At 38.7% G+C, this 27,693-nt stretch overlaps 1 protein-coding gene, 1 long non-coding RNA gene and 2 pseudogenes across 4 annotated transcripts; 1 reads left to right on the forward strand and 3 right to left on the reverse strand.

Moving 5' to 3' along the window:
- Positions 1-6: 6 nt before the first annotated feature.
- gtf2h1 (general transcription factor IIH, polypeptide 1) lies at positions 7-22,344 on the reverse strand. Of its 3 annotated transcripts, none has more exons than XM_039808731.1 (15): positions 22,187-22,344; positions 8,627-8,788; positions 8,341-8,533; positions 7,768-7,933; positions 7,544-7,637; positions 7,103-7,252; positions 6,860-6,939; positions 6,599-6,732; positions 6,434-6,521; positions 6,260-6,348; positions 3,423-3,540; positions 1,650-1,740; positions 1,223-1,338; positions 934-1,026; positions 7-856 (listed from the first exon to the last, which is right to left on the reverse strand). In XM_039808731.1, exons 2-15 carry the CDS (start codon positions 8,778-8,780, stop codon positions 770-772), a joined length of 1,653 nt encoding a protein of 550 aa, XP_039664665.1. In that variant the 5' UTR covers positions 8,781-8,788; positions 22,187-22,344; the 3' UTR covers positions 7-769. The 3 variants fall into 3 exon arrangements, with proteins under 3 accessions (XP_039664665.1, XP_039664663.1, XP_039664662.1); XM_039808729.1 differs by lacking the exon at positions 22,187-22,344 and adding an exon at positions 9,246-9,435; XM_039808728.1 differs by lacking the exon at positions 22,187-22,344 and adding an exon at positions 9,235-9,435.
- LOC120563786 lies at positions 10,500-15,654 on the reverse strand (annotated as a pseudogene).
- Positions 15,749-19,335, reverse strand: LOC120563787 (annotated as a pseudogene).
- Positions 22,345-22,393: 49 nt separating the features above from the next.
- Positions 22,394-27,468, forward strand: LOC120564085. The gene is made up of 4 exons (XR_005640057.1): positions 22,394-22,870; positions 26,014-26,073; positions 26,166-26,340; positions 26,584-27,468. It is a non-coding gene; the product is annotated as an uncharacterized LOC120564085 (long non-coding RNA).
- Positions 27,469-27,693: the final 225 nt, after the last annotated feature.

The following is a 27,693-nucleotide window of genomic DNA, read 5'->3' on the forward strand; positions in this document are numbered from 1 at the left end:
TCAATAGACAGAGGTATGAACAAAAGCTCACTTTAATTCAGTGACATTAATGTCTTCAGTGCAGACAGAAGGTGCAGACATTACAGACCAGTGACTGTGTGACACACACACACACACACACACACACACACACACACACACACACACACACACACACACACACACACACACACACACACACACACACACACACACACACACACACACACACACACACACACACACACACACACACACACACACACACACACACACAGTCTTTTCAGTATTGCTATATTCACTTCACCTTTTGCTTCAGATTTTTTGGAACTTTGTTCCCCAAATTGACAATGCTCAGAGGGGCTCCTTGTAGCTCTATTTGTCTGCTCTGTGCACTGACGAAACACGTGTTGGCTGTCCTCTGCTTGCATTTCACACATCAGCCTTTCCTGAGTGCCTTTCTAATTTTCCATTTGAAATTTGGTCATATTACACCATTTTAAAAAGTCCCATTTAACCATTACCGGCACCAATCTCTCAACCATTGAGAAAAGACAAACAAAAGATAAAGAAACAAATTACAGTTATTTCTGACTGAGATTCAGTTAGTCTCGGTTGAACAGTTGGGGATGTAGCAGCGTCCATCTATATCCTCATTAAGCCTCTGTGAATCTTGTCCCATCAGGCTGTGATCTGTGTTCTCTACACAGCAGTCTGGAAAAACTTCTCAGGTCACTTGTCCATATACTGTAATGTCTTCCTTGTCCTCTCTTTGACAAAGCATCAGACCTCAGGTTTTCCTCAACATGCGGCGGGTTTGCCAGACATGGAACTTGCGATAGGCTGTCTGCAACATTTCCTCCAAATGCCCTGTGAGCTGTGGGGATATGACATTTAATACAAGTGCCACCTGTTATAAGACATTGTGTCAACATTGATAGCTTAGAGACTTACGTTTGTACTTAAGTACTGACGCTGAATCTTCTCCTGAAAAGGACAAAGCTTGGTCATCTGAAATCTCTCGAGGTTTGACTTCATTTTCATCACCTATATGAAAAAGTATGATAAGAACAAATCTGAAGATTTTTTTTTTTTTTTAGCATCAAAATTGATGAGACGAGTATTAGAAGTGCCAGTTGATTTTTTTTTCTTCAAAATCATGGGTGTCAATATATGGAAAATGGTAATGACTTACTGTTACAATAATAATTTGACCTCTTTCAATAAAGTTATTATTAGTCACCTTCTCCTCTAAAAATGGCGTGTTTACAGGAAAACAGGACCAGAAGTGTCTCAACAACTCTCCAGCAGCTACATAAAGATGCTTCAACTCTCCTTGAACCTCAGTAGGTACCATTTCTGAAAAAACAACAAACAAAGATTAAAAGAATAGACAAAATAGACAGCAGTCCAATACCCCTTTTCACACCCAGGGCTCAACCAGGGTTATACCAAGGTCGACTGTGTGTTTGAATGGGTTAACCCTAGTCATTCGACTCAGCTTTGCTGTGAATTGCACACGACCAGGGTCGCCAAAGACCTGGGCAGGACAAACTATGTGATTGGTTGGAAATTATGCGCTTTATGTGCTACAGACACACTGGTCAGTGATCACCGACTTTCAAAATAAGTAATAATAATGTTATTTAGCAATTGTCCAACACACTTACGATTTATGGCTTGCTGTGTTGCTGCCTGCATGAGGACGCCACCTGGAGAAAGTGCTGCAATGGCAGAACTGGCTGTTGTGCTGGACAACACCTGCAAAAAGTTATTACTGTGTTAAACACTTTGAAGGCACCATTCATAGTTTGAACTATTTACATTTCTTAAAACACATTAATATTCAAACATAATCAGGTGTTCATGATCTTAAAATCATGTTCTTAGCTTTTTATTATAGTTTGCTATAGCCAAACAAATAGTGCTGCTGGAGGTACCAGGAAGTGGGAAACCTGGATGTGTTTGACTGGAGTAACAGGCTTCCTGATCTTAATATTATAATATTATTAGTCTATATTGATGAATGTTTAAATTTCAAATGCCATATTGATCATTAACAAAAAAAATATAAATATGTTGGGCTATTTTTTAAGACATTTTCTCCCACACTCAGCACTTCTCACCTTATACAAAACTTTGTTTGAGCCCCATTTAAACTATTGTAATGTCATATGGTGTAACATTTTTCCCAGCCACTTGAAAAAACTACAGATTTTACAGAAAAAAAATCATACGGGAATTAACATGTTCTGAGTCCAATACCCCTGCTCATTTTGTTGTCTGGGTTTATTAAGGCTTACCAAATACAATGCCTTTCAGAATTCATGATATTCCAGGTTATCCATAGGTTAAACTACCGTTTGTGTGAGCTTATTCCAATCAGTTGTCCCCTGCACACACCTGCTGGCTAACCGCAACCGTTAGCTTGTAGCATTATGCTAACGCTAGCATGCTACCTCATTCTCAATAGCAAAGCACTGCTACAACACACACAAGTTTACCATAATCTACAAAAGAACTACTTACATGTGCGCCCTCATTTAGAAGAAGTCTCCCAGCTAATCCTGCCTTGTAACTGACCGAAGTCGGAGAAACAGCCTCTCTTTTACTGTCTATGGAGCTAGCTAGCTGACATGATCTACATCTGAGCTACTGTGCATGTGCGAGTGCAATCAAAGATAGTACAGAAGAAGAGGAAAAAGGTCTCACTCTGTAGCTAAAACAGAGACCAGGTGAAAAGAGGATCTGCAGCAGTGAGAGAGAGCTGTGCAGTACAACAAAAATATGGTGTTTTTTGAAAATTAAACCATGTAAACCTATTCTGGTACAACCTTAAAATACAATTATGAACCTGAAAATGAGCATAATATGGGCGCTTTAAAGTGTCGTATTCTGTCTCCATCTTCAAGAAAAGTCTCAAGGAAAAATTGCTCATAACATATTATTGATTATTCTTTAAATGCTATAGTTTGTGTTGGGACCGTCTGTCTGTTTGTAGTATTTGTCTATGTTAGTCTAAGTATGTCTAAGTCTGGTCTAAGTATCTGTATTTTGTATTGTCTATTTTGTGTCTATGGTAAATTGAGTTTTGGTTTGTATATTATCTGTTGTTGTTTATAGTTACCCCCCTTTTAGCTTTTAGTAGCTTTGGGGGTCCCCATTTCACGTGACTTATATATGATCATTGTACCTTATGAAATAGTGTTTAATGATACGTTGATGATGTGTGAAATAAACGTGTAAACATTAAAAAAAAAACTGAGAATGTGTTGTTATTGGACTTCTGAGCGGTGTATGAATGGATCAAACTACAAAGATGATCATAAATCTTTGTCCAAAGTGCAATGATTGCTGACTCCCAATACAGAGACAGTTTGTTCTGTGCAGCCAGCCTAATTTCAATCTGGTGAATATGTAAAACACAGTGTGTAGAATCTAACCTGAGTGAGGTTGGGTTTGTAATTAAGCATCTCATGCCGGATGTAGTTGACAGAGTTGATGATATCCTGACTTGTCGTATAGTGTTGGGACTGAAGTGGCACAGGACCATGAGCATACCTTATAAGAGGGAGTGAGAAGAAAATACTTTAGAACAAGTCACCATAAATTCAACCGAGAATACAATGCCTGTTTGAAAGCATAAAGTGGGGTCTGCAAAATAGAAGAGCACCCTATCCCCTCCACCTCAATTTTCATACATTCACTTTATATGCTGAAGTGAAATTTTGGTGTTATGGCCACTGGCAGGAACTTCAACACAGCAAATACAATACATACATGAAAGCAATACATCTGACCTGTAAAATGAAATACCAAATCTATTTAGGAACAGTTTAAAGTGAGGACTCTGTCCAGTGTCCAGAGGAAGTGATGAGCCTCTTCCCAAATTCTGCACAGTTGATTTCTGGCTACTGAAACTGAAAATGTCTTAAAGTGATAGAGGCTTAGCTAGACCTGAGAGCACAATTCATTTATTTTTTCATCTCTGTCCAGCTGATGGAAAGACAATTGATAACAAAAGTCAATTATAAGTAAAAACACAAAATATTTGGTGGTTACAGATTTTAAAGTCTATATCCTTGACGTTCAACTTTTGGGAATGCTCCATTGCCGCCGGAAAATCCGCTGGATTTCGCTCATTTAGGCCGGATAGCCATTGCCTTGGGCTTCTTTTGTGTTGACATTTTAAACTCTAGTCGATTTATAGGAATATGGTTAACCTTTTCTCAGATCTCTGCAAGGTAAATCCAGAAAGCTAGCTAGACCATCTGTCCAATCTGAGTTTTCTGTTGCATGACTTAAACAACTCTTTTAAACATATACATATTCCACCAAAACAAATTCCTTCCGAGTCTATTTTGCAGCAGCACCGCAGCTTTTCTGCACCGCCCAAGACGATTGTGATTGGTTTAAAGAAATGCCAATAAACCAGAGCACGTTTTCCTCCCATCCCTGAACGCTATGTGGAGTACTCTCTCTCTGGAGACTCTCCTCCAGCGGGCTTTGGAGGAGGGTCTGGCAAAGCGAGACTACAGATTTTAAAATGCAGAAAAATCTTCTTACTTTTCTGTTTCATATATTATTCACTGAATACTTAAAGGGGTGATAGAACGCAAAACCGAGTTTACCTTGTCATAGTTGACTAACGACAGTTTGGTGGGTAAATAGGACATACATAAAACCTCAAAATCCCATTGACACCCCTTTCCTCTGCAAATCTCACAATTTTGAACCGCCTCTGAAAACGGGCGAATCTCAACGAACCACCGAGTTGACGTCAACTCGGTGGCTCTTCCTTATTTGGCTCCACCTTCTATCTTTGTCACGCCCCAACATTTACATAGCCCACTGATCTGGTATCAGTTTGTCTTGTGAATCTAGATCGCGCAGATCTCAGAAATGTTATACATTGTTCGTCTGATATTTCATTACTAAATTCACTTTTTTATGCGAGAAATCAACTATGTAGAGCTCAAATATGGGCCGTTTTCCAAAAATTTATGACTAATTGCAAATTTAGTATGACTGTTTCGGAAGCTCCACAGTATGACGTGGGAGAGGCCAGTGCCTGCCCGGATCGCTGGCTTGCTTCCCGGACTGTACACCTTCAGACCCCGCTGCGCGCTGGCTGGAGCTCTCCTAGGAGATACGGAATACTGGCCCAGAAAAAAAGTGTTCAGAAGGAGTAGACATCGGACAATGGAGCGGGACATGTGGATTTAATGCAGCGGCGCAGTGGACACCCAATGGGTGGTGCGCAGGAGCTGTCTGCCAGCGGCCGGTTCACGGTACGTAAACTTTTTTTCTCCAACATGGATCCTCGGGGAACACAGTGTCGAAAGCATAGGTGTATGTGCGCATGACCCACACTGGAGGATGAATAAACTAACGAAACTCTGTATCTAGTGCTTTGTACAGTAACATTAGTTGTTGAGTTTATGGCTCGCCTGTCTGACGGTTCCACCGGTAGCTTAGCCTAGCACAGAACCTGCAGGTAACTGGTTCCAACTAGCCTACTGCTCCGAATAAGTGACAAAATAACACCAACATGCTCCTATTTACATGTTGTGATTTGTAGAGTCACAGCGTGTACAAAGAACAACATAACATGACACACAGCCATCTTCTAACTGTAAACAAACTGGGAACTATACTCTCAGAAGGCGAAGCTCAGGTACTTCTGCTACTTGGGTGGAGTGATTTGCTTTGCAGCAAGCCTTTCTGAGAATATAGTTCCCGGTTTGTTTAGGGTTAGAAGATGGCTGTGTCTCATGTTAAGTTGTTTTTTGTACACGCTGTGACTCTACAAATCACAACATGTAAATAGGAATATGTTGGCGTTATTTTGTCACTGATTTGGAGCAGTAGCATTGTTGTAACCATTTACCTGCAGGCTCTGTGCTGGGCTGCTACCGGTGGAGCCGTCAGACAGAGTTACAACACACACGGAGATGAGAAGGGTATATATGGACTTATCTAACTCTGGGGGTTATGGTGAATAAGCTAAAGTCCCAATAAGTCGGCGTGTTCCTTTAAGGAACAGTGTGAAATATCCTATATAATCATTCTATCACCCCTTTAATACTGAGTTTTGTGACAATGTGGCAAACAACATCATCACCCACTGTTAATGTATGATTTTTGATATGCTACATGAACATATTAGGATGAACATAATCTACAAAAATATTTGCAATAATCACAACCATTTGGAGTTAACAATTAACAGTTACCCTGTACGGAACAAAGAATCAAAAATAAAATGTGGACAATGTACCTGTCAGACTTCTTGAGGTTTAATGCAATTGTTTTTGGTCTGTTTTCCCTTTGCAGATCTTCATATTCTATGACTTCTTGTAATTTAACCTAAGGAAGTTTGCCAACAGAAAAGGTGTTAGAGTAATATAGCATATTTTGGAAAAACTCTGTTAAAGCTGCAGAGCCATCATACCTTCTTTACAGGAGGCTGGAAGAAGTCAGAATCCCTTGAGTTTCCATCTGTACTGCTCGTCTCACTAGCGTGGTCAGCTGGTGTTTCCCTTTGAAAATATGATACAGTTAGATACAAATTGAAGAGACTAAGCAAGTGATTTTTTTTCAAAAGTAATTTCTTTACCCCTTGCGTGAGCCTGCTGCCAGCACCATGGCACTGTGATGGTTGAACCGCTTTATAATGGCAGAGTTGCTGCTCTCTTTTACTGTCCTGTTCGAATTGGAAGTTGATGGAAATGTTTTGCAAAATCCATAACCCTGTGTCACAGAAAACACCAAGTCTTGAGGTTGAAGGAGAAAGAGGAAAAAGAAAGCTATACAGGTAAAATCATTTCTTTTTTAGTAGAAAGACGTGGCAGCGATTGGCTAATCAAAAAAATCTCACCTCGTCTAATGTTTTATCCTCTAACGACAGGAGGTCGACTAAAGGATTCTTCACTCCTTGAACCACCATAGACTTTAACCCTGCATTAGACAGTTTAAAAAAACATATGAAAACAGATTTGTGGCTTAGTGGTTTTGTTTGCAGTAATTAATTAAATGTTAAAATAAAACATGTACTGACATCTGTGGAAAATCCTTGCATTTATAGGTTAGATTTGGACCTGAAAAGGTTTTAAAGTCCTACCCTTTTCATCCTGCTTGGCACACTCTGAGAAGATATCCTGTGTTCCTGTGTTGATGCGGTCTCTGTGAAAATAATGGGACTGGAAAAAGCGGGTCCAGAAGTCCTTCTCCGTCAGGTTATGAGGCACATTTTCACTATACTTCTCCTTCACTGCAAGTACAATGCAAGTCGATATTAATATATTTAGTACAATCTAGTTGCAGTGTCTAGGAACACTGCTGCACATTTAATATCAGTCACTGAGGTGAACAGGAATGCACTAAACTATTTATCTAAAGATATACCAGCTGATTTCACAAAGCAATTCTCCCTCTCTGGCTGGCAGTGATTGTTGTAGTTGTTAGTTGAAAAGAAAATCTAAGCTTGTAGCAGCCTTTTACTGGTCTATCATTACTGTTCCAACTGATGAGCTAACTCCCAAGATGAGATTTAATCATTTACCTGCAGGGTATGTTCTGAAGATGGATTCAATAATGTCAGCTGTCAGATTATATCTCAAGCCATTGCAGCCATCTGTCTGAGGTCTAATGTCTGCCTGTAATGCACACAAATTATGTTTAAAACTATGTTGTTAATGCTGAAGTTGCCCATGCTTGAATCAATTATGAAATTTAAGATTGTTTTCAAAATGTCAGGTCTAATTATGCCAGACTTGATGTACTCACCAGAAAGGCTCCAGATATACCAACTTCCTGTTTATTGTTGGATAAAGTGGGATCTGCGTTGTTTATGTCTCCTAACCGGTTGGCCCAGAATTCATCTGCACTGATCACCTGGCTCACCACAAGATCCTTATACAACTGAAAAAGCACTGGATCTTCTTGAAGCATCCTAAAAGAGAAATTATGAGAACAATATTTTAAAACAAAAATTATTAATGAATAGATTGCCCAAATTCCTCATAAGTAATTTTGAGATGAAGACATTAAGGAGTAAAGTGAGTTTTTGTTGTGGATGGATTTGGCGCTCTATTGAGTTATGCATACACAGAACTGTGTATGTGGGATTAACTCAAAATAAAGTACAATGAAGGAACATGTGTGGCTCATTGGTGTGTTTGTAATAGTTTGTTTTACATAATGTAGCTCTTTGGTTACACAGACAATACTTGTTAGAAGGGGAAATTCATTGTTGGTTTTGGTCTTTTAATGCAATTTGATAACAGTAAGAAAAACAATATTAACAATATTACCAGATGTATCCTTAAGGACAATCTTGTTAAAACAACTGAGTCTCACCTGTTTTTCTCCTCCAGTTCCTTGTTGGCTTTCTTCTTGAACTTGGGCAGCAGCTGCTGCAGCAGCTCCTTGGCAGCATCTCTGTCTTTGAGTGCACTGCTCTCATTGGAAAAGTGGAATGTGGTACTCTCGCCAGTGTGAAGCACCAGCTGGAGCTGAATTTTGGCTTTACCATCTGGGCTGATCTTCTGACCTGTATAGAGAACAAATAAAGTGCAGCTTGATTACATCACCAACACATACTTATTTTAGCACTACTTCTAATTGGATGGTATAGAGTACTCACAGCGAATATCTGCATATAAGTGGCTGACTGTGAAGCGGTCTTTGCCCTCTGGACCCCAGGCTATACGTTCAGCCATCAGATAAAGTGTGCCATCCTGCTTCCTCTGGCGAACCTTTTTCACCACCAGCAGCACCTCCTCTGATAGTGATGACATGGCTCAAACTGAAAAAGAAATGGATTGTCATTAATAACCATTTCCTGCACAGCAGTATTGATCTAATCAGTGTGATTAATCTTACGGATAAAATTATAAACTGGGCATTAGAAAGAACCGTGTTAACTCATTACACGTTGACCTGAAGTTACAGAATTAACATTAGGAACATTAATGGTACCAAGAATAAAGCAAGTAACGTTACCAGAAGATATTAAGCCCTTTGGTATATTTGATATGGAAGCAAGAACTAGTTCAGTTGATTCCACTACAACGTCCTCAATAAATGCCATTCTTCCTACATAGCGCTATCCTCTGCTAGGTAACGCGAACTAAACACAAGCATGCAACTGTTGTGTTGACGGTTTTATTATATTAACTTCGCTAACCTGTTTTACGTTAGCTAACGAAGAGAAGAGAAAAAGGCTGACGGAGAAGTCGTCAATAAACTTACTTTAACGTTACCTCATAAATCGATACTGTGATGGTTACCGCGTTTCTCTTAATACACAATCTCAAATCAATGTATTCTTGAATATAAAAATAACTGAATTAGTTATTTTAAACAGAATTTTGACTACTCAAACAGTGAGCGTCCTGACTTCAGCGCCGACATGACAGTAGCGGTGTGCTACACTGAAAACGTTCCGACTGGATAACGCGATAAAGAACCAGTTCCAGTTAGAGCCCGGAGTGCGCTCTTTACAAGCAAGATCCAGATAATATAATTATATTTTATAATAATAATAATAATAATAATAATAATAATAATAATATATCAGTTTAACCAAAGATTCTCTATAACTAAACCGTCTCTGGTTTAATCATAAAAAATCTATTACCACTAATGTGAATGTTATTAATGATGATATTAAACCTAATTGAAATAGCACATTTTATAAAATTTGGTACAATATAATTTGGTTAAACATAGATATTAATCTTTATTGTATTTAAAATTGAATATGAATTCAATGTATTGACTTAATTTGTTAACTACATTATTTTCATTTTGCCTCTGACGGGGTAGGTGAGGGAAGAAATGAAAAAAACTTGCAACGGATTCCAGGCTCCTCTATTTATTTCGAATGCATATCATATTACAGAGACAGTTCACAAATTAATTTATTTCGTTTATTAGACATCAAAAGTAAACCACTTTTACTGAATTTATCCTGCAAAGTCCTTTGGAGGTGTCGAAATCTAGTTGTACTGTATTGTTATTTTAGTTTATATTGGTGTGCTTATTCGAATGAATGAGGCCAACTGCTTTAGAGGTAACTCAGCTGCTTGTTAATTCAACCAAGAAAAAATAATGTGCAATTTTGATTGTGCACCTATGGATAAAACTAGAGAAATGTGCACATTACATAAAAACAATGTTTGCTTATTGTGTAAAAGGTAGGCTTTTTGTCATACCTAGAAGTATCACTTAATAAATAAAAATAATAATTAAACAAGTTAGTTGATCTATTATTGGAAGTGGACTACAACTCAATGTACTGTATGTGTTTGTAGGTGACCAACTGTATATGTCTACATATCAAATAATCAAAAGTTGTATACATATAAACTTATAAATTATGGTGCCATAGGCAAAATAAATGTTTTTAATTGAAATGAAGAGATTCTCCTTGCTAACAACAGTGCATCATGCAAACACAAGACAAATCCTCGTAAAAAATAGCTAAGGAATAAAAAAAACAAGAACACATGATCTTCAATAAGAATGAGAGTTTTAATGACACTGAAGACATTCAGATTTAAAACATCAGATGATAGTATATTCAATGGGTTGTAAGATCATTTATGTTGATGGTGCTGTTAGAAATAATGAAAACCCATTTAAAATCAATCCATGTTTTAAATTTTTCACACGATACCACAAATATAATCCCATTCCCCAAAAGACAATGACAATGTACTGTAATATCTAAAGCCATTCATGTGTCTTTTATCTCTCAAGTCATTTACAGTAAAAGTAAGAAAAAGACCCTCTAAGACTAAAAACACCACATTGTTTAGTTTTCAAAAAGATCAACCTCTTCAAAAGCTAAAAGAGACACCAGGACACCACATCTCTGCTGTTTAAAAGGTTTAACTTATTCACCCTTATTTGGCAATGCTGAATCCTAAGGAGTGTGTGTGTCTTCACATATTGAGTCTTGACTCTAATAGTTTTTGGAGAGGAGTTGTTTAAGTTTAATAAAGTATATTAATTAGATTTCCCTTTAATTAACTTTAGTTTTAAATGTTGTCTTTACATTCAGCGACTTGGCAACCACACTTGTCAACTGAAATGTAGGAGTGCTGCATCGTGCTGCCATCAGCGCAGGTCATCTTCACATTCTTCTTACTGGTGGTCATTTCTTGACAGCATGAGCACGAATGCATCAAACGGTTGTTTTCTGCAGAGTACCTGTAAATAGAGACAGTTTCCAATAGGATCAGTGTCAGCAAACAAACATTTATCTTAAAACTTCACATGAAAACAGGTGGTTTTGGCATGATTGAGTAAGTAGTTTGTACTGTATATCCTGCTGTATAGGTATAGGTGCTTTTTTATGAATCTCACATTGATGAGGACGCGCCACAGGATCCTGCACAGGCTGTGATTTCCACTGACACAACTGACTTGCAGTTCTTTGTCTGCAGATAGGTGGTGTTCCTGGTCATTTGACAGTTTGTAAGAGGAGTACCTGTAAATGACACGTAAACATCTTTTTCATCTTGCTGCAAAAACACACATTACCATTTCAGTGGCACAATGAAATAAGGCATCTAATATGAGGAGTTTTAGCCTCTGTTTTTATGCAAAAACAGCATTAAAGGTTTTAATTGACCACAGATGTTTGCCCATTAATGAATCCAGAAGATATCAACATAATAATCAATAATGAAAATATTCATAAGTAATACAATTTTCTTTTACCACTGTCGACGCAACGTACGAGTAACAGAGGATGGGAGTAAAATTTGGTAATTTGAATTGATTTTACTAACTCATACTTACAAGTTTTGCAACAACCGTTGATGTCACTTTGTTCAGTTCCCTGTAATACAGACAATGTGGATCATAAAATATGCAGATTGACAACAGATGAAAAGTCATTAGTATTACTGCTGTTTTTTGCACAAGACAATATGAAGCAAAAACCTCTTCACTATATATTTGTGTATTTCAGCACATTTGGGGTATTTATTTACCTCTCTCATATTAACCATATACATTACCTCATAGAAATTATCATTTCAGCCTATTTGCAGATACATTTATTTATATTTGGCTTACAGTGTCTTTTTATCTTCTTTTTATAAAATGTCAGCACATCTAAAACCTAAAAGTTCTTTTGGAATAATTTAGCCTGTATTAAAAGTCTAATATCAGAAAGGTAAATGCTCTTTGTGCATTTTACACATATCATTAGCAGAAATAGCAAAACGTAACCCATTTCTACAGTTTGTTGCAAAGTACACTGTAAAATAGTGCAGCATCAGTTCAGAGTTATTAACAAAGATTACAGCTCCTCGAAATAAGAAATGATACTCGTTTCAGGACTGGATTATACTCACAGGAACGCAGTTCTCTGGATCAAATGCAGGACATGTTGTTTGTTTTTTAGAGGTTATGAACTCATTCTTCACCTTTTGGCAATCATACTTGGTACAGTTGTCATTTGGTGGTGACCAAGACTCAGAAGGCTGTCAGAGGTGTAGAAGAGGTCAATTAGTCAACATAAACAATTCTGACTGATACCACAATTTTAAGTTACAGACTCTGATTCTCAAGGTGTTTCCATTATACTCTACTTACCTTAATAATTATCGGAGAAGTGAAGCCTGGGACCTCCATAACACAGCTTGTTTTTTTACATGATCCACAACATTGTCCAGGTGTGTTTTCATACACATAGCCCTATTTGAAAAAAATCACAAATCAACCTCAGTAGTATTTACAGAATATTTCCCACCCTGAGGATAGTTTCATCCAAATTACAAAAAGAGAAATTTTTTTGTACTTACCCAAAGAGGTATCTAGCTGTTTAAATGTGCAATGGTTTAAGATATCCATCTCTGAAATTCCTGCTGCCACTCAAATCTAAATGCAGTCCAGTTTGTGGTGCTCTGAACACTAACATCTTTTGTTGAAAAGATTCAACAGCAACATCTAGATTATCTAAAGTATAGACCGTCAACAATTTCTTGAGTAGAAACACCACAAACACAAATTATCTTCACCTTAATTTATTCAGATAGCAGCAGAAATCTCACAGACGGATGTCTCAAACCTGAGCAAATAAAACCAAAACCAACTTTGCATGACTAGATAATAGATAGAATAGAATAGAGTTATTGTAAAACACAAACAAAAATATTCTTAATAGAGCACATTTAAAAAATATATTATTCCTTACCTGGTACTCAGTATTATTGAAGACACAGACGCCTTTAGGTACTAGATAAAAAAATGTTAACAAAGATGATTACAATACAGGCTTAGTTTAATTTAGTTTAAAGTCTTTCACACACTAACACTGTGTAAATGGAACTGAAACCTATATGGAAAGCTTACCACAGCGGTAAGATGGACAGCAAGTGTCATTTGACATGTTGATTTTTAATTCAAATCCCAGTTGGCACTTCTGTGTCGTCAATGAACAGCGGCTCATTTTGCATTCTGTTGGTTGAAAGGTAAGACGTTTCAAGGGTTGGCGAGTATAGCATAGAATGAAACCAAGATGACTAAAAATGGTCAGTTACAGGGTTAGTTAAATTATTACAGGTACTCCTGTAAAATAGGCAAATACTTGTTACATACACTTACTTACAGCTTAAAATATTAATGGCTCTCTTAACTGAATGAACACAATTTCCACCGATTGATTCACTGACTCAAAGCAGCAGACACAGAAACACCTGTCAGTATAATGCAATACAGTTCAACAGCACCACAAACTACATCCTCCCAAATGATCATAAAGTTGAAACAACACCTCTCTAGAACAGTTGCAACAAAAACGGAACACATTTAGCCTAATGAATGTATTCAGGATTTATTGCAGGACTGCTGTATTAGACTGCATCAATTTTAGCAAAGGGAACCTAATAAACTGGCAACTGGGTGTATTTTCTCTGGTTTTAGACAGCTAATACATAGAAAAGGATCATAGAACTTTTTCATAAGCTAAGTAGTACTCTCTATGGAGAGAAAACTGATATTTGTGTGTAAAATCAGTGGAGTTCACAGGAGTGTATATCTTCTTTATTTAAAGATCCAATATAAAACATAATGTGAGCAGATGTGTAAGTGTGTGTACTTTATCACTCGCCACAGGTCAGTCTCTCACAGCAGTCCACTGTGTGGGCCACCAACACCTCTCCTTCCTCTGTACAGGTTATTGGTTCTTGAGTGGGACATATGAGAGGCTCACACCGAACACTCAGCGCGTTCTTATCACAAGCACACTGCTTACAGCCACTCTGCCAAGTCTCACCAAGCTGTTTGAGAGACGGAAAAGAGTTAATGTCGTAACAGCAATGAACACTGTGTGAATAATGATAATTAGTCATGTATTGTAGCTACTTACCTGTTTAGGTTGGCCATCAGGTCCAGTGCAACCTAAAACAATAAAAACAATCTGTTTACATTAATTCATTCACAAAGAATTAGAATTTTTGAATTCTTCAAAACAGAAAATGCTCTTACAGACGGAGACACAAAGGTCAGAATTCAAACTGAACAGAGTCAGCCCCTCTGGGCAGAAACATCCCTCCATGAAGCCAGTACAAGCTTGGTTCTGGTTTCCATTTTTTCCTGGCATTTTCGTGCATACTCTTCATTGTATCTAAATATAAAAACAGACATAATTATTTCATTTTTAAAATTATAAATGATCAGTATAATGCAGTGCAAACACTAAGTATTGGCTAGCGGTATGGCTCTAGAGATAGCAGTGTTGGTGTGTTGGCCCACAACTTTGGTTCAGACTGGAGTATTTTAATAGCTATTTGATTGATTGCCATCAAAGTTTGAAAAGACATTCATGGTCCTCACAGGATGAATCCTAATAAATTTGGTGAACCGCTGACATTCCCTCTAGCGCCTCCGAGCTGTTTCCATTTGTGGTTTTGAGTGAAATGTCTCAAAACTACTGTGTGGATTGCAGTGCCATTTGGTACAGACATTGATTCCCCCTTAGGATCAATTATATTGATCTTGGAAATCCCTTTACTTTTCATCTAATGCCATCGTAAAATTTAAATTTGAATGCGTACTACTTTGGTTTATGACTAAATTGCATTGTCATTGTGTGTATGCTGGTGTTTACATTTGGTTCAGCCTAATAACAAGCTTGGCTATAGACTCCAGTCTTGTTAAATGACAAGCTGCAGGGGCACCTGGGTAGCTCACGTGGTTGAGCATGCGCCCCATGTACAGAGGCTCAGTCATTACTGCAACAGCCACAGCTTCGATTCTGACCTGCGGCCCTTTGCTGCACGTCATTCCCCCTCTCTCTCCATTTTCCTGTCTTAAGCTATCCTGTCAAACAAAGGACTAAAATGCCCCAAAAATTACTAGCTGCTGACATTATTTGATTCATAATATTGATTATAGAATTGAGCAATTACCTTGCATTGCATGTTTGTACAACAGCTGGTCCACAAGCCTTGTAGATCTTGTTTTTTGGACATATGTTGTATATTCTACAACAAGAGAAAGGGGATTTAAATATCAAAATGATAAAAAAAAAACAGGTCAAAATAACGTTAGCTTTCTAGTAAAACAAACCCTCCTACCACACAGTCCGTTTGTAGCATTCCTCCAGGGTATGCAGACAGATGCTTCAGCACGCATCTTGGAGTACGCCTCCATACTGAAACAACCGAAGTTGGGTTTGTCCTCGTGGCAAACATCAAATTTACAGGCCTCATAAAATGGTAGTGGTGAGAGTACTTTGTGGCATTGCTCAAACACCCTTAATGTACAAATAAAAAGAAAGTAGGCTGTTAATCATAGTGATACGCCAGAATTAATTGACGTATTGTGTTCATATTTATTCTGTAACTTCTTACTTGCTGATCAGAATTTCACAAATGTCAGGTTTGCATGGTATTGGTGTAGGTTTTGGTGTTGGGATTGGTTTTGGAGGCTTATCACAATATGGCTTGTTCTTATCTGGTACAGACCAATTTCCCATCTCTGAGCATGTAGGATTAATCTGGCCATTTGGTAATCTGCAGTCATTTTTCCTGTTATTGTCACAGGTACCTTGTGAAAGTAAATATTAACATGACCGATATTACAATCCATGTGGGACCACATTTGGTACATCCATTGGCACTTTCATATTTAATCTAGCACTGATTATATATTTTCATCTATGAACATAACAAGCAACCTCATTGGCTGTTCAACATGTTTAGTCTAACATAAATTTGATTATCATCTTACAACACTGTCCCTCTGTGTTGTTGTGGCAAAAATAAAAGGGCAAACGGCAAGTCAACGCTGAACAATAGCCCTTTAAACATCACAACTTCATTAATTGCCCGGATTCTTAAGAGCAGCTCAATTGCTGTACTTGTTATGATGAAGTCATCATTAAGGTAGTTTGGGACTACCTGCTTGCAGTTGACATATACCTACACGATTGCAACATTGGATAGGTGAAACAAATCATCATTATCACTGCATATAATTTAAATAAATTCAAGTAAAGAGAAGGTTTGTAAATAATTTACCTTGTTCAAGGTCTTTGGGATTCTGTCCTGTGTAAGAATATGTTAATTGTTTTTGTAATACACAATCAAGGATTTAGCACAGGTCACAGTTCCAGAGGCATCACAGTTTTCCTTGTTGATAAGAATCTTAAAATTGTATTGAGGAATGATCTCTTTCACGAGGAAATATGTGCAGTTTTTCTGCATGCTGTAATACTGGCCATCAAATGTCACATAATGAGGATCTCCCCAGCCATAACAAACACCTGCAAATATCAGATGAAGACTACATTAGTTGTCACATCGCAGAAAAACTGTATATATTGTAGTTTTTTTTGTAGTGTAGCAGTTTTAGGACATTGCTTGAATGTGACATTTAAAAAAGACTTTCATTTGAACTTACAAGTGCATTCATAGTGGAAACAGCAGCCTCCTTCATCATAAACCCTGACTGGTTGGAGCCCATTTTCACATACAGTCTCGGTCACTGGTTTACATAGCACATGTTCTGTCATTACCCTTCCATTGTCGCATGTATCTCTGGTGCAGTTATTTAAACTCCATGACTCACCATGCTGTAAAGGACAAAGTAGTACTTTTAGCAATCTAATACCATGAAATAGATATTATGTTTAAGCCCCCCAGGTGCATACATGCACAACATATGCCTCTCTAATTTATGTTATCCAGGAAAACAAGAAAATTATTTTACATCTATCAATGCTAATGAAATACAAAATATGTACAGTTGTTTACATCAATCCCTCTAATTTTTTAAATTTCATTAATAATTGTCATGTTGGAATTATTTGTGGATGTCCTTTAGTAACATATCAGGTACGCCACAATGCTCTATTACTTACCTGTAAATTATTTTACTTTTAGATCTTTTTTTTTAAAGATTATTTTTTGGCCATTTTTGGTCTTTATCCGAAAGAACAGCTGAAGGAATGGGAAAGGAGGAATAACATGCAGTAAAGGGCAGGGGGTCGGACTCGAACCCTGGGTTGCTGTGGTAGAGATTGAGCCTTAGTACATGGGGCGCATGCTTAAACAGGTAAGCTATCAAGGCACCCCAGCTATTTTTTTATTTAGAATATCTTGTTCTGTTAGTTTGTCTGGTTTTTAATATTGTGAGTTGGTCTTATGGTGTGAACATGTTTTTATGTTGTCTGTTACTGTAGTGTGTTATTAGATCCCACAAAGAATAGCCTTGGTTTTGATCAAGCTAACCCCCTTAGCTCTACCCTAATAAATTAAATTAAACAACCATTGACCTTTGTTACAATATTCTCCAACTACTGGGAGAAGAAATCTTAGGATATAAGAGACTTTGACTCTACTGTAGAACTTTTCCAGGGAAGAACTAAGCTGTGAAAACCAACAAGCATCTATTATAATATAGAGGTACTTTAAACGAATCAGCAATTGCATGTCGAATTAATCGATAGTAACTGTTGTTGCACTTATCTGTTGATATTTTCATTGACAACTCAAAAGAACAATGAGAGTAAACAGACTAGGAATTAAATGTTCCTTCCTTTTATCGGGGAATAAAAGATCTTGTTTCAGGCTTTCTCAGAATAGAGACCTTGGAAAACGAAGAAAGTTAAGTTAAAGACCTACTTAATTTTGGGGTTAGTTCGTAATAACAGACTTTTTTATTCTACAATGATCTGTGTCTTGTTTCTATAACTAAATTTAACTACCTTTCTAGGTGGATTAAGATATGAACAGGGTTCATATCTTTTTTTTGTAGTGCTTGTTGTGGTGGTGGTTTGAGGAGTTGGTGGAGTAGTAGAGTGACATGGTCTTGCAAGCTTCTCCACATTGCATGTCAAATTGCTATATGCAGTGAAACACCAGCCTTCTCCATCAGTCTTATTGTACATGAATCTACCTATATGAGAAAAACAAAAAAGGCAGTTACGTGAAAAATGACTAATCATGTGAGAAACACAAGTGACAGTGCCATGGTTACAGTTGTCTTTATAATGCAACTTTTGTGAATACAAGTCTAAGCTTAATGGACACTTAAATGTAAAGTCTATATGAGGATCTATGATCAGATGTGAAGATCTATGATCATAAAAGGTTTTTGAATAAAAGTGGTTCTAAATGCTACATTTTGGCGATAGATGAAAGTAGGAACGTGGTCATTAGCAAACGTTCTAGTTGTGGTCACCTATTATTTCATTGTGCAGGCACCATGACTGACCAGGTGAACACTACTGCATGGACAAAGATGAAAAAGGTCTTTCCTGAACAGAATGAAGCCAAATGTTTTGTTGGAACATATGGACATAAATTTGACCACATCTTGGTTTGAGTTTTGTCCATGATTTAAAGGAATGCAGGCCAAACCAGAATGTGGATTATGATAATAGACAGGTTTGACCTCAAAGCCCAAACAGCTTATAGTGTAGGCTGCCTATTGTGATCAGATGTGCCAGGTTACATTGTAAGGAAAGGTGTAACCATGACGAAAATGTTTATAATGATAATATGAACAACAAATAATGGCAATAGCTGAATGCTTACCAGGAGAAAAAAGTTGACCCATGTACTTGCAGAAACATAAAGTTTTTCTGCCTGGTGTTGAAGACTGAAGAGTTGAAGGTGTTACAGCTGGAGTTTCAGTGGTTATCGTGGGTTTTTCTGTGGTATGTTTTTCCGTCAATGTCGGATTTTCTGGGGTTGTGGCAGCAGCAGTGTTGGGTTTTTCTCTCACTGTCGTTTTTTCAGTGGACGTTGTTGCAGGACAAAAAATTGGCCCTGGCATTTTTGGCCCAGGCGGCCCACACCCACTGCGATTGGTCAGACACATTCCCTGCAGACAGTCCTCTTAAAATATGCGTGCATTCTATGATATGAGTTTCCTAGTGTTCAGCGTTCATGTGATCGTTTTGGATTCTTCAAGAGGGGTCTCAAGACTTATCTGTTGATCTTACACTTAAATAATGAATTAATTCTTAGAGTTATGATTTGTATATTTATGGTATTTTTGTTATTTTTTATTATTGATATTTTATATTGTATTGTCATTATTGTTTTTATTACTATTTTGCTGGACAAAAGTGTCAGCTAAATACAATAACCATAACCCTTCCCAAAAGCTACAATAAAGCTGAGAGTATATGCCCTGGAAAAGAGCTAATTAAGCAATTCAAGGAACACTGATGCTTGTATCACCACTGATTTTATAGATCACACAGACTTTTCAGCTACCCAACAGGCTAACCGCTAGCATTTTCAATGTAAGCTTAAAGTGCCCATATTATGAAATAAAACACTTTTTCTGGGATTTGGGGTGTTATTTTGTGTCTCTGGTGCTTTCACACACATACAAACTTTGAAAAAAATCCATCCATGCTGTTTTGAGCGAGAGTTAGCCATAGACATTATACAATGGACCAACAGACCCCGTTGCTCTGGACGGAGACAGCTGAAGGCTATTAGAAGCACTTTTCCGGTGATCTCTTGCTTTACTGCGCAGCCTCCAACTGAGAGAGACGACGTAAATGTGACGTGAGCAATAGGGTTGGGCATCGAGAACCGATTCCTAATCGGAATCGTTTCAAAAATTACGATTCCATTGGAATCATTTCTTTATTGGAATCGTTTGGAGGATTTGGTTTCAAATCTGATCATAGGTTCCAAATTTAATATGCGCAAGTTTTGGTTTCCGTAGCAGCCAGGCGCTTGTTGTGTTGCAGCAGTGCAGCACAGTAAGCAGAGCTCTAGTGTGGCTTGATTTTGCATTGTAAAAGCTGTAAAACTGCAACCCACCTATGAATCAAAATAAAACTTTCCTCTTATTTGTGAAATAAGCATCTAACCCGTTTCAACTCCACCACTCAAAGAATTGGAATCGAGAATCGATAAGAACCGGAATCGAAAGGAAGAATTGGAATTGGAATTGGAATCAGAATCGTTAAAATCCAAACGATGCCCATCCCTAGCGAGCAACGTGTCTGAAAGTTGTAAGTCTTCTGGTAGCTGTGCCAAGAGAAATCTCAATAATTCCCAATCTTACAGAGACGGACAGCGTAGGTATATGTAAGGAGATAACATAGACACAGGCTAATTATTGCTAACTAAAATGCTAGTTAACATTAGTAATTAAACCTAAACAGCTAATGTAAGTCGAAACTGCCTGCAAGCTTCTCCTGTACTATACGGTAATTCCTCTACTATGCGACAGTAAGTCGCTTGTTCATGACACAATCGTTAGCCTATTTTTACAAAAACGTCTGCTTCGGAGCCATAACGTGAGGTACAAGGTAATTGGGCCTTTTATACATTGTCGTGTTTCTTTAGAAATGAACAATGGACAAATAGAGTCTTTAAACGCTTCAGATGTAAAGTTATTCGCTGTCAAAGTGATGTCAAAATGAATGGCAGTCAATGGGATGCTAACGACGGGTGATCTCTTATTAGCATCAAAATGACGCCATAGGAGCTACGCATTCCAGACGCTCGCTTACCCCCTTGAAGTTATGGTGCGTTCTTTTTGTCTTGTAATCGCGACTAGTAGCTCGAGTGTGACGTCACATCCGTGTTGAAAAACGAATAACCGCGGGTTGTTGCATTCTTTTTGTCACACAATACTACGAGTTGGAGAAAAGATGGATTTTTGTAACATTTTTAGTAACATTTAGGATTCTATTCACCCAGTTATTGACATATTACACAAATATATTTCACAGTTTGATACATGAAAATTACGTTTTGATTAACGTTAACGTTAGGCTACTGCTCTGCTTTCTGCTCAAGACTCGGCTTAAAGCCATTGTTGTCATAGCAACCGAGCGTCTCTAGCCAATTTCAGCTGCACAAGCTACAAAATAACTAATTAGGCGGTATTTAACTCCTAATAAGACTGTAGCGACATGCCTATGGCTATAGGTAGCAGTATACAGCGCTATGTGTACGACTTCTTCATTTGGTTACAACAAAGACAAAAGTGCTTAAAATTGTAGATAACCACAATGTTTACTACGTGTGATGCACGACGTAGCCATCTTTGAAAGTGAGCTCGGGGTCCTCTGAGTTCAGACAACTTGACGAGTCATAATTACGACCTCGGGGGCGTTCTTTTTGCAACTTCCGGGTCGTAACTCCAGAAAACAACTCGTAAAACGACTTCGGTGGACAAAAAGAACGCACCATTAGCTAGCTGACATGATCTACATCGGAGCTACTGCGCATGTGCGAGTGCAATCGAAGAAAAGAGGTCTCACTCTGTAGCTAAAACAGAAACCAGGTGAAAAGAGGATCTGCAGCAGTGAGAGAGAGCTGTGCAGTACAACAAATTTTTTTTATTTTTTTGAAAATTAAACCATGTAAACCTATTCTGGTACAACCTTAAAATACAGTTATGAACCTGAAAATGAGCATAATATGGGCGCTTTAAGCAGTTAGGTTACCTGACAGCCACTAACTTTAATGTTACAGCCAAACTGCTTGTTGTCGTTATGACGTGAGGCACACATAACACACACACACACACTCACACTCACTCACACACACACACACACACACACACACACACACACACACACACACACACACACACACACACACACACACACACACACACACACACACACACACACACACACACACACACACACAGCCTCCCTCCCTTCCTGGGAGTCCCTGTTGATTTGTCTACTCCTTACCACATCATCCTCTACTCTCTCTTCCATCTTTTCCTCAGTCGCTCCCATGGCCCTGTCATGGTCACTCGCCTCCTCCTCGGTTTCTGGTCATGTTGTTGTTTCTGCTTCTCTGCCAGCCACCTCCCCTCCTCCTCGGCTTCAGGTAATGCTGATGTTGAAGCAGCTACTACAGCCCCAAACATGTCCGAAATTTTTGGCACATTTTGAGGAATCCGCCTGTAGATTCTTAATCTTTTTCTCCTGTTATTTCTCTGCACCTCCCTTGCGGTTTGGTGGCCGTTTGTCCATTTTAACGTAAATGCTAAACTTTTACAGCTCGTTTCTCTGGGCCGGGAGGCGTGGCCATAGTGGGATTCGTAAATTTGCGGCACGGAGTGTGGACGGGGGTTCCTGCATTTGATTGGGTCAGGCCAGTGTCAATAAAGAAAATTAACCAATGGGCCGCTGTGAGTACTTTGTGGGCCGGCGCGGCCCAAAAAAAAGGCCTATTTATCGGCGATTCGGCCCAAAAGTGCGTCGGCCCACCGGGAAAACGCCCGGTATGCCAGATGGCCAGTCCAGTCCAGTCCAGTCCAGCCCAGCCCAGCCCAGCCCAGCCCAGCCCAGCCCAGTGGTGATGTTGTAACCACTCCATTTGTTACTACAACAGGGGTTGTTGTGGTATGTTCTTCTGTGACTGTTGTGGTAGGTTCTGTGACTGTTATTGTGGTAGATGTTTCTGTCGTTTCTGAGTTGGTTGAGCTATGTTACAGCAACATTTCACTCGTATTTCATAGTCATAACTAATAGGAGGTATTTGGTCTTTGTTATGACAGACCAGTCCATTTGTTGAGTTGCATGTTTTTGATCGAGTTCATTCAAAGATATATCCTTGTATTGTGTTGCTCTAGATTCTATTTCCAGAGGTTTTCTGCACATATGTTCAAACAGCAATGACTCAGGAAGCAATTCTATGGGCTGAAATATGTGCCACCAGAAACTGAATTTGAATCATTTATATTTGAATTTGAATTGCTAAACTTGAATAATTGCATTGAAAAACTGAATTTGAATCACATAATTTGAAATTGTATTGTTTAATTTGAATCATTGCATTGAAAAATTGAATCTGAATAGTATAATTTGAAATTGAATTTATTTGTTTGTAACTGAAGTCCAATACAATTTGATCTTCACTGAAAATTCAACTCTCTATATATCCTCACATTCAGTTCTCACAATTCAGATTACCAAATTCAATTTCAAGTTACTGAGACAGACATCCGGGTACTTGGAGGATGAAGGAAGAGCAATCGAGCGCAGAGCGATAGGTAGAGTTCAGATACACAGGACTCCACTTGGCCAATCAGCACCTAAGTTTTGGAACACAGCCTCGCCTTGACCCAGAGACTCATAGATAATAGGCTCGTTCAAGATGAGCCAGATCTGCGCAGATCTGCGCAGAATCGATCACCGGCGATCGGCGCCCAATGCATGCCGGTTAGATTTGTGTCCGACTTGATCCCGACTTGCTCTGACGTCATGCACACGTGGGCAACGATAATCTCACGAGACCAAGGCGGCCGCAGTTCTGAGACGCAGGTAGCGCAGTTGCTTTTCACCAACTGCAAGAGCCAGGCGGACGCAGGTGGACCCAGGGCATGCTGGGAAACGCCGGCCTCTCAGCTGATCAAACAGCTGATTGGTTCAGAATCAACTCAACATGATGACGTTTTATATAAACTTTTTATTGATTTTCAATCGGAGGGATTTTAACTGTGATTTGTCTGATTTAAAAGCTTATTCTGTACAGAACACATGTTGTGTGGCTGATAGTTGTGTTTAAAAGTCAGAGAGACTAAATCTGTTCAGATTACGGATCATCTACAGTCTGTTGTTTATTAAAATCAGCAACAGATCACATGTAGAGAATTTTGACAGCTACTTTGTCATAATAAAAACAACTGGAGACTGTGTAGGAGCTGATATAGGGGTCTGATAACATTTTATTAAATCGGAATCGGACCACCGTGTTTCTGTCACTTCCTGTTCAGCCTGAAGGCTGCTGGAGTCAGCTGGAAAACTGTCCGACTTGAGAGCGGACTTTTGTCACCGCCCCCGCTGCTGCCGCCTGCTCTCGTCTACTTTACAGGCGAGGCGCACTTCATCTTGAACGAGCCTATTATAATCTACCTGTTCACAATGTAATGCCTGGTGTAAGTAGGCCTAGGTTTATTAGTCACATTCTTCCACTTAATTAAACTTAAAATGAACTATTGCTACTTACCTTAGCCTAGCCTACTGCATGCAAAATATTGTGACTATCCATATTTGAAAATACATGTTAATTAATTTAAACATTTGAATTGCATTGGTTTACTTTGTACATCAGCAAGCCTGCAATACAATGTGATGTAAGAGCCAGTCCCCTGAGTTTATACAAGATGTTTCCACATTAAAACGCAAAATAGTAAATTATTATTTGAGTATTTTTAATCAACTCTAATATCTGATCGTTTGTCTCCTTCCTTAGAGCGTTTATATACATATTACAGTTAGTTTTGTTTGTGATTTAAAAGTGTAGCTTTATCATCATGTGCAGTAACAAACAAAACAAAGAGACTAATTCATGTGTTTATAAAAAGAAAATTTATTATAATCAGTTCACAGATCTGAGTCCAAACAGAAAATTCACCCTTCAGAGGTTCTGCTTCAAAGTGAAGTTTAAACAGACTGAAATGTCCAGGCTCACTCCTCCACTATTCATTTCATTTATTTCTGCATGTAGTTATTTATTTAACGAGACTTAAAATCATGTTTCGTCGTCCACAGTCCGAGTCCCGCCATACTCCCTTTAGGAAACCTCTGATTTAAACTTCAGCAGGCTGTGACAGTCCGCTCCGCTGAGTCCTGGTTCTAGTTCTCCCGGGGTTCCCTTCCCTCCAGCCGTCCCAGCAGTACGGCCCGGGCCTCCAGCAGCGTGGTGTCGGTTTTGGCTTCCAGGAACCGGGCAGTGAGCTCCAGATCCTGCAGCCGCAAACGGACTCTGCTGCCCCGTTTTAGCTTCTCTCCGTCCGCCGGCAAACGCAGTGGAACTTCCAGCCGAAATCTACATACAGTTCGTCCTGGACTACGTGGAAGATCCTGCCGATCACCACTCTGTCTTTGGCCGGTCCGATCTGGATCAGCGGGGACCGGCGCAGCAGCGAGACGAAGCGGTGTTCCTGCCCGGGGAAAGAGACGCTGCCGCCGGCCATGGAACTCTCCACCTCCCGCTGCCGCCGGAGCTCAGATTGCAGGTCCAAGGCGGCATATATATCATAAAACACATTGTCACCTGTGAACTGTTATCCCTTGCTGTTTGGTTTTTGTCATTTCTTTCGTTCCAACATCCAAAAACCGTTTGGTATCTTTAGTGCTATTCCTGCGCCACTGAACTACCTATCGATCTGCGCTCGATTGCTCTTCCTTCATCCTCCAAGTACCCGGATGTCTGTCTCAGTAACTTGAAATTGAATTTGCTGATCTGAATCTGAGTAGTGAGAACTGAATGTGAGAATATATAGAGAGTTCAATTTTCAGTGAAGATCAAATTTTATTGGACTTCAGTTACAAACAAATACATTCAATTTCAAATTATACTATTCAGATTCAATTTTTCAATGCAATTATTCAAATTAAACAATACAATTTCAAATTATGTGATTTAATTTCAGTTTTTCAATGCAATTATTCAATTTTAGCAATTCAAATATAAATTATTCAAATTCAGTTTCTGGTGGCACATATTTCAGCCCATACAATTCATTCAGATAAATGTGTACATTTGTTTTTGTTTTAAATTACAGATGCAGATGCAGGGTACCATCCCTGATCACACTGCTGATCAAGATGATCTCCCATCTCTTGTATGTAGTGAATTCAATGGTATCAAACTAAACTCTGTATTCAAAATGAAAATTAAAACAGAAATTTGACAGTTAAAACATTTCTGTTACAGGAGAAACGGGAAGCCGCTTCCAGCGCTGGATGCTCAGCATTGAGGGCCAAATTGTTTGCGAAGGGATCCAGTCCACCTTTGTGACAGGACTGGCGTCTTTTTTTCCTTCCTGTTTTTACATCTTTAACCTACAGTACCAAGAGGAGGCAGCCTGCACGCTTGAATTCATCCAGAGGTAAGATATTGTCTGTTAACACCTGCATTTGTTCTGGCCTAGCTGTGGCTCAAGCATGGTTCCAACAGGTCTGGTGATGGGATTTAGCAATTAACTTTGCTTTAGAAAGTTTGAGTGCAACTTACAATATTCATAGAGGCAAGAAGATCGTGCATGTTGAGTATAGTTCATGTAAATTTGTTGACTTTGTTGTGTTAGTCTGTGTGAATTACTAGATTTTCAACTAGTGTATAATTTTTTCAGATGATTTGTGGGTTGACCCAGAAAAAAAGGACATATGTTGCAAAGGGGAAAAAACGAAGAACGGTCAATTCACACGTTGCCAGCCTCTTGCGCAGACTCATGGACTTTCAGTGGGATTTTATTTGAAAATGGTGAGTTAGATGTATACATTACACATATGTTCAAACAGCAATGACTCAGGAAGGTGGGGAAATTCATTCTCAACTCCCCTTCAAAGTTAGAATGCTGAACTCCTCTTCCATGCTCTTTTGTCATTCTTTTTTTTGTTCTTTCAATGACTTTTACTCATCATACTTTCTATTATTTTATGTTATTCTGTCTGCTTTGTGCTCTGTTCCTGAAATTAGCTTTTGGTCAAGCCATGTGATTTAATTTTGGTGTGCTTTGTTTTACAAAATGGTTAGTGGTCTAAGCAGTGACAGTGTTTTTATTGTTTATTGCTCTTTACAGTATTGACCAGGAGTTCCATGAATTTAAGTAAAGTCTTGGCTTGAATGTATTCATACATGTTGAATTTCAGTGGTTTGGGTAACATTAAGTGTTGAGGTTCAGTATTTTGTTATATTGAACAATGGATTTGGGTTTAAAAATGTATTTGCTACAACTATTTTTAAGCCATGAACATGAGATTTGTTTGTGATTAATCTGAGACTATGTGTAACATTTTTGAGTGACCAGGAGTTTGAGTCTTTTTTTGCTGAATTTTAGCAGTTCAGGGAACATTAAATGTTGAGGTTTAGGATCCTATCTTGCACCCGGTGCAGCACAACGCAATGCCCGATGCAAGTTTCTTTGCTAGTTCAAGACCGACACAGTTGTCAGTTTCCCGTCCTGTGCCAGCGTCGTTTAAACAGTAAATGCACCTGCACCCATCTGTGGCCCATGGGTGTGCTGGTCTTACAGGGAGGTGTTTTCAGGTGCATTCTGGGTGTGCTGGTCTTACAGGGAGGTGTGTTCAGGTGCATTCTGGGAGTATTGCTATCTTGAGGCAGCGAGAAGTGATCACACCATTGACCAACAAAAACCTGGTCTAAAGTCAATAACACAGCATTTCATTGTTATTTTAACAGCGTATTAGTAAAACGCGCCTAGGCTCGTGCACAGCGCGCG

Source organism: Perca fluviatilis, chromosome 8 (assembly GCF_010015445.1).
Source record: "Perca fluviatilis chromosome 8, GENO_Pfluv_1.0, whole genome shotgun sequence".
Classification (NCBI taxonomy): Eukaryota; Metazoa; Chordata; class Actinopteri; order Perciformes; family Percidae; genus Perca; species Perca fluviatilis.